At 46.8% G+C, this 8,078-nt stretch overlaps 1 protein-coding gene across 1 annotated transcript in view; it reads left to right on the forward strand.

The window, feature by feature from the left end:
- The window catches only part of phldb2b (pleckstrin homology-like domain, family B, member 2b), a 42,100-nt gene extending 34,185 nt beyond the window's left edge, over nt 1-7,915 (forward strand). The window contains 6 exon segments of the mRNA XM_076051193.1: nt 381-531; nt 3,723-3,813; nt 4,255-4,401; nt 5,194-5,413; nt 5,618-5,703; nt 5,811-7,915. Coding sequence (XP_075907308.1) covers nt 381-531; nt 3,723-3,813; nt 4,255-4,401; nt 5,194-5,413; nt 5,618-5,703; nt 5,811-5,951 — 836 coding nt within the window. The 3' untranslated portion in view covers nt 5,952-7,915.
- Nucleotides 7,916-8,078: the final 163 nt, after the last annotated feature.

Consider the following 8,078-nt stretch of genomic DNA (forward strand, 5'->3'; position numbering starts at 1 on the left):
CCATGTTTCTTCCTGTGCTCAGGGGGTGGGGGGGAAAGCGGGACTGAATCAGTTTTCCTTATAAAGACCTGCACAGGGAGCTGGTCAGCACTTCTCCCCCTTGCTCCTAAGGGCGTCTCTCGCGGGCCGCTTTTAACCACACTTTGTTAGCCCGCACGTATCGATTCCCGCTTTATCGCTTCATCGTCACCGTAATTGAATCGAATCGAACGCGCTCCACCCTGGCGGGGCTCTGCGATCCGAAGTGGAAGCTGCCTGGACAGGCGGCGCCGGACGAAGCGACGCAGACAGGTACAGGTGGAGCGCGTGCGACCGCGCAGGAGCGCAACAAGAGCAAGACTGAGGCTGCTTTCCGTGTGTGTCTCCCCCTGGGTTTTTAGGTCAGTCCGGCTCCAGGGCGGCTTCCCAGACCAACGTTTACTTGGAGTCCTTCGGGTTCCGAGACAACCAGGCCTTCGACACCATGAGCGTGGACAGCACGGACTCCATCGAGACCAGCATCTCCGCCTGCTCTCCGGACAACGTCTCCAGGTGCGAGCGCCTCCTTGCAAGTGCCGTTTATGCTGCATATGTATTCATTGTTGCATATGTGGCTTCAAGCTACTGCTTTTTTTTCAACTTTTTTTGTGCGGTTGCAACTGGTGGTACAAAATCAAGTTTATTTTATCTGATCACAGTATTTTAAGGGACCGGCCTTCAAGGTGTGGCAGATGAATGCAACAAAAAACATGATATGACTGGCATGAAAACTGTGGTATTTCTAAATATGATTAACATCGCAACGACAGCATAGCATGAGTAGCATAGGTTTTTTTTTTCTTTCAAAAATACTCTTCAATTGGCCACCGTAGCAGTTTTAAAGAAACTTCAAAGAAACTTTCCAAAGACTTTTTTTTCCCCCGACTAATTTTTCTCACTAGCTAGCTAGCTAGCTCATAGGTTTTAATTTTTCGTGGTGACATCACTTGACTGAAACAAGCGCCTTGAGTCGAGCCATTAGACGGATGTAACGGAGAGAATCCAGGCATTTTTCAAAATAAAACATCGTTCAGATTTAGCTGATAAATAAAACGGAAGAAATCAAAGTTATTTATTCTCTCTGTTCGACCCGGCAGCAAATGACCCACGGACCGGTACCGGTCCATGGCCCAAGGGTTGGAGACCACTGCTTTAAGGCACTAGTGATGCCAATTCAGTGTGTAATGCAAGAAGGCCCAATTCTAGCAGTATTTTAGAACAGGAATACTGTATGCATCAATAGCCTGTCACTGAAGATGTTTTTCCCCCTAATTAATCCTGTGAGGCTGCTGCCTGGAGTCCAGGACTACAATCAAGGATCTGACAATAGCTCACATGTGGGACCTTTTAAGATCCGTCCGTAGAAATTTTCCAAAACAAATCGCCTTTTGTGCTCACGCGAACTGAACTCAAACTGCGTCGGGCACGCTCACAAAGGGAGGCTCAACTGACTTAATGTAAAAAGTGTGTGCTGCAGCCAGGCAGAGCTTTCCCGCCTAGCGTGGCCCCTCCCCTGGGACTGTGCGTTAGTGTATATAGCTTCTTGGTTTGTGTGTGTGTGTGTGCGTGTGTGTGTGTATCTTTGGACTTGGGGGTCCTTGATTAGCATTCTGAGGGTCAGGTTACGGAAGAATGTGTCCAACGGCCCCCCTCGGCTTCACAAACCGGTAAAAATCGCAGGGGTACACTTTGGGGTTCCTCCCCCTCCATCTGGACCCTCGAGCCCACATGTGCTGGCTTTTTTTTTTCCCCTTCTGCCCCCTTTTCCATTTTAACGTTGGTTGCATCTGTCTTTCATCTCCCCTCCTCTTGATCCCCTCCAATGGTATGGTCTCTCATTCCTGCAAGGAGAATTTTTGCACAAATCCTGAAACCGGCTGCAGACTGTCCTGTCTGCACCGCGCTCCCCCACAGTCTGCGCTGCATTGTGCCACATCACAGCACGTCGGGCTGCGTGGAGTAGCGATGGAGCCCGGAACACTGCTGGACTAAAATGCTTTTTTTCTTCTTCTTCTTTTTTTTTACATTTTTTTTCAATTTTTTTGGAAATACGAAAAAGGTTTTTGTGTATTTTTTTTTTTTTTCCCCTTGAGTGATTCATGCCCTTGTGTAAATGGAATTGCGCTGGAGTGTTTCACAGTTGCTATGAATGCGAATCCCTCTCATCGGTTGAGGTGAGTGGAGGGAGAGGAGGGGAAAGCGTGCAGGCTTCAGTGAGTCACAGCCAAGCAGTAATGTTGCTGTCTGAATGAAGGCGAGAAAATAGGCCACTGTGTCAAATTTGTTGGATTAATTCTTCTTTGTATGGGATTTTTTAAGGGAACCTGAATGCATAAGCACTCATCAACAACAAGAAATAATGATTACAGTCCCTACTAAACTCATGTAGCACACAGTCAAGCGTATAATTGCAAATAATGGGCCAAAACTTTGATTTGAGAAAAGCTTTTATTTTTAAGTCAAAAGAGCGGGAAGGAGTTTCCTTTCGTCTTTCTGTTTTTTTCCCTCCATCTCTCCCGTTCTGCTTCCATCCCTTCCCCTCTCCTTTTCCTCCTAATTTGTTTGGACTGCGTCTGACGTGCATCGTTCCTCTCAGCCCCTTTTGTGAAGTCATCACGGATCAACACTGGCGTTTAATTTCCTCCTCCTGGCCGCGGATAAAAGAGAACCCCCGAGAGTGTTTGTACGTCTAGCGAGAGGGAGCAGAAAATGAGTGGAAAAAATGTTGAACATGACAGATTTTAGTTGTTTTTTTTCCACACACGTCTCTCCGGCGTGATGCGAGTAGAGAGAAAACCTTATCATGTGCAGGCCATCTGCAGCCTGGGAACGAGCTGGACTCGAGGCCCCGTTGTCGGACTAAGTGAAGAGCAAGAGTAAACAGTGAGGAGAAATGGGCAGAGGAGGGCGGCGGGGGGGGGGGGTAAATCTGTTCAGATGCTTAGATTGGCTCGCGCTCCTAATGGATTTGCTCTGATGAGGCACACGCACTCGCGCATGCACAAACAGCGGACAATCAGGCGTGCACTCCAGAGAATACAGCCCTGTCTTACCGGAATGGTAAACGGAGCGTTTACGGTATGACTGCGGCGTGCACCAAAAAAGGTCAAATAAAAGCACCTCAACATTCACGCGGCTGTTTGTCACACCGAAGGTTTTCCCGAGAAGAGACATAGGCCGCGTTCAGACTGCGGGCGAATCTGATTCAAATCGGATTCCTCCTCAAATCTGATCCGACTGTCCACACTGTTTTTAGCGGGCGTCCAAATGGGATCTGGCTCTGTTCAGACTGACGTATTGACCGATCTGACGGGTTGCTGTGGCGACGACGTCGGAGCGGAGGCGTCGTCCAGCATAGCGTGTAGTGTGTGAGGTCACGTAATTGCGTCAGCGGCAAAAACTAAACCGACTCGTTGCAATACAGTCAAAACCCATCGCTGTGTTTGGAGCAGCTCGGACTGAGACGCATCTGTGCCAATGCGAGTTGAAACGACCTCCCCGAAGGTGGTTTCAATCCGTATTGCAAAGATTGGATTTCATGTGATTTGTGACTGTTCAGACTACAAAAGAGCCATCCGGTTTCAATCAGGATCGGCTGAAAATATGATTTTTGGCTGGCAGTCTGAACGCACCCATAGACAAGTCTGACGTGTCTTTTTTTCTGTCTTTAATTTTTTTTTTTTTTTTTGCAATCTCGCCCCCAGTGCCAGCACTTCAAATGTGGCCAAGCTGGAGGAGATGGAGCGCCTGCTGCGCGAAGCTCAGGCAGAGAGGAGGAGCCTCCTGGAACACAAGGTCATTGAGAGATAAAATGATGACTCATTCAGTTTCACTTGAGTTCATTCACCGATATTGTCTAGCAGTAGTGGGTCTCTCAACGCAGGGAACCTGCTGGAAGTGCGATATCCACCCCTCACTTCTTATTCTTGACATGCAGTAGTGAACGAGCGGGTCGAGAAGTCGGCCGTCTGTTATGTCACAAAGGGCACTGATAACCTTGTTTTTGCCCCCTGCCTCCTCGCTTCAAGCAGGAAGCTGTAAACAAAAGGCTAAATATGCCACCTCAGTTGTGGAGATTTGTTGAGGGTGATCGTGTGATGCTGCTCCCCTGGAATTGAAGATGTGACGTCAAAAGATCTGAAAAGAGACATTGGCGTCAGTCAGCTGTCACGTGTATTTTTTGGGAAGGAAAATTGAACATCCTGACGTCTGGAACCCTCATTTCCAAACCTCCAGGAGCGAGAGATGGACATGCGCAAGCAGGCCCTGGACGAGGAGCGGAAAAGGAGGGAGGAGCTGGAGAAGAGACTCCAGGAGGAGACCAACAGGCGGCAGAAGCTCATCGAGCGGGAGGTGAAGCTGCGCGAAAAGCAGCGAGTGCAGGTGAGGGGAGGGAACTGCTGGGATTCCTTCGTCTTTTTATCAGTTACTGGTATTATTATTAGTATCCCCCCCTTGCACGCAGCCTTGTTATTGTCTCCCTCCAAATATGCAACAGGCGGTAAACAAAGGGCTAAACATGCTGGTTTCTATAGATTTTTATAGTGTCTTTTTTTTATTTTTTATTTTAGATGACGTAACTTCGGGCTTCAAAACCGTGTTATCTGATCCGCCGTGTGCAGTTCAATTTGCACAATTTCCTCCTGCTGCATGGCTTCAATTAAAACGCATGCAGACATTTCTCGCTAGACCAGGGGTGGGCAAACTTTTCGGCTGGTGGGGCCACAGTGGGACGGAGCAGATGGATGGAGTGTTTTGGTTACCCACCTCATAGGAGGAAAAACTGTATCATGGGACGTGTAGAAAACATGTGCTTTCATGTCTATTGAAAATGAACAAAAGCCTTGCAACAAAATATGTCTTTGTAGCCCCACGGTATTGAGCTCTTTATTTAAATGACTCGATGATGAAATACAGCCACTTTTTATTTACTTACTGAAAATATAATTTCTTCAAGTTTGGTGGGCCTGGATTAAAAAGCTTAATGGGCTACTCAAGCCCCCCCCGGGCCGTAGTTTGTCCATGCCTGCACTGGATAAAACCTCAATCCGTCATCATTTGTTCCATGGCCACAAACCGGGTCTTGTTACACAGAGGGGGGGGGGGCAGGGGGGTTGTTATTCATTTCCCCTCACTGAACCCTGGCTCACCGCCTTTTTTTGACTCTGTCCGCAGTCGCGGCCTCTCACGCGCTACCTGCCGGTGAGGAAGGACGACTTCGACCTGCGGGCGCACATCGAGTCGGCGGGCCACAGCACCGACACGTGCTTCCACTTGTCCATCTCGGAGAAGACGTGCCGAGGCTACCTGGTCAAGATGGGGGGCAAAATCAAGACGTGGAAGAAACGCTGGTTCGTCTTTGACCGCAACCGGCGCACGCTGTCCTACTACGCAGGTACGGCGGAAGAAATCTACAATAGATGGACATAGTAGTTGGTTTTCTGTCAAAAAAAATGTTGGGGGGGGGGGAGACCTGTACACATATATAGAATGTAAAATTACTTACTTACTTACTGCATGCTTTTAAAATGTGACTAAACGTGTCTTGGAAAAGCATATAACAGCGGTTCCTTCATTTCTTCTGCCATGTCCCCTGCAGACAAGCACGAAGCCAAGCTCAAAGGAGTCATTTACTTCCAAGCTATCGAAGAGGTGTATTACGATCACTTGAAAAATGCACACAAGGTAACACATCTACGTCCGTCAGCGCGAGTTCCAGAGTCGTCGCCCTTCAAAAAGTGCAATTTTTCCCTCTGTAACCTCTCGTGTGACCCCTTGTCCCCTTCCCTCAGAGCCCGAATCCCTCGCTGACCTTCAGCGTGAAGACTCACGACCGGGTCTACTACATGGTCGCCCCCTCTCCCGAGGCCATGAGGATTTGGATGGATGTCATTGTCACGGGGGCGGAGGGATACACCCAGTTCATGGTGTAGGGATTTGCTGGCTTTGTTTCAGATTTGATTTCCATCCCTCTTCCATCCCTTTATCCTCCTCGGACCGTCCAGACAGATGGTTGCTGCAGCGAATGCCGACAAACCCAATTTTGTAGCAACTCCCATGAAGCTCACTTAAAAATGCAAGTACACAATCGTGCTGGGTGTGTGTGCGCGACACTTTCGGCAGGTACACTAAATGTCATTGCAACACATTTTTTGAGAATCTGGTCCGATCCCGGTGATGTAGTGCATTTCAGCACCGCTGTGCCTTCCAGGAAGCCCTTGTCGGGCGTTTGTACACAAGTTCCTGTCTTTTCATCGGAAATAATGCATGTTAAAATTAGAAAGGGTAGTTGGGTGTATATTTATAAATAAGTTGGGGTGTTTTTTTTTTTTTTTAAATCTTAGTTTCATGTGACACTCTCAGGTCTAAGCTGTGCGCGTGGATGTGCCCGCACGCGCCCTGTGATCACGTGCACCGACACGCCAATGGTGCTAAAGAGTTGCCAGTGGTGGCTCAATTCTCCAAGTGTTCGTTCCGAGCGCAGAAACAAAATGAGTTGATGGAGAAGGACGACAAGGTGCCATGCCACAAGCCTTAAATGGTTGATTTCTTATGCTGTACATACAAACTGCGTAGTGATGATCTTTTATTATTATTGTTATGATTATTATTAGGGGTTGGTTGTTTGTTTTTTTTTAGACGATAGTGCAGTTATGTTCCATTAAGAACTCACGGCTCCCATCTGTGCCTTTTTTTTTAATCACCTTTGTGTGACAGTATTTCTACAAGCCTTATATCTTTTCTTTTGAAGTTCTACATGTATTTATGGAACGCATGCCAAACTGGCGAGATAAGTTAAGTGTTTTGGTTTTCTTTCCATTTAAGAAAGTGTCTTTGGGGGATAAATTTGTCTTTTTTGGGGGGGGGGTTTAGGATGTTGGGGGACAGTATATGGTACACACACACACACCCACCCACGTAAGACAAATGACTTTGTTGAAACTGACTGATTCTTTTGTTTTGGTGTTTAAGCATTTTATCCTTTTGCTTACTTACACTCCCACTCATTGAAAAAAAGAAATGCTGTTTTCTGTTGTATATAGCTCACGCTGTGTCCAAACATTCAATCCATAAGTCAGTGCCTGATCCTGCCTCGTGGCTTTCCTTTTACATGTTTGTCTGAATGACCAAAGCGACGCGTTTGTGTCACGAGTTGTAAATGTGTTCTACTCTCTCTGATTTACTTTGAAACGAGGAGATCAAATATTTTTCTTTGAGCAAGGAAGCAGGTGGTTATTTAATCCAGCAAGATGGGCAGTGACAAAGCAATGAGCCTGGGAAGTGATGGGGATTTATTATTTTTTTATTATTATTATTTTCGGCACCCATTTTTAAAAAAAAAAAAAACACACACACACAACCATCATTATAGAGGCACTTAGCATGTTTAAATACACAAAACACGAGTTGCTGCCACGCTATAAAAAGGTCAGTAAAATTTAGGGTTAGCGTTTTTACCCTATAGGTATCACGGTAAAAACATGCTACTGAACTATGGCGTATCCGTGGTGTGATGGGTCAGGTGGTCAGACACGTAGAAGCAACAAGGTCGTCTGAGGACACTTTGGCAATTTTAGTTTCAAACACAACAAAAATGGGAACTTCTGACACCAAATATGGGATTAGATACTGTATTGTAGTAATAATGCTGCATAGAAAAAAAAAACATTTGCTGGTGAATACTGTACGAATTGTCACGTTTTAGTTGGCGCAGCAGACTTTACACGGCGGGGTGGGGGGCGTCACTTCCCGCGCGCTGTCAGTGACTTTTAACCAACTGCGAGGGCGGAAGTTAAAGTTCACACGTGCTTGGTGCTACTGTGAAAGACGTCCCGTCGCGTCGCGCCCACACAAAATGTGTTCCGTCTGGAACTGAAGCTGTGGCAGAAAAACAACACAACGCCACCCAAGTCACTCCCCGGGCTCCGCATCGAAGCAGGATTCCATGAGATATTATATACAATGAATGTTGATTCCACCGTATTTATGCTACCAATGCATGTTTCCTATTTTGTATTTACAAATGAATTATTAAAATTCTATCTTGTGCTCTGGGTCTC

This window comes from Nelusetta ayraudi, unplaced genomic scaffold (genome assembly GCF_046127955.1).
Source record: "Nelusetta ayraudi isolate G7.1 ecotype Tasmania unplaced genomic scaffold, CSIRO-AGI_Nayr_v1 ptg000132l, whole genome shotgun sequence".
NCBI classification, from domain to species: domain Eukaryota; kingdom Metazoa; phylum Chordata; class Actinopteri; order Tetraodontiformes; family Monacanthidae; genus Nelusetta; species Nelusetta ayraudi.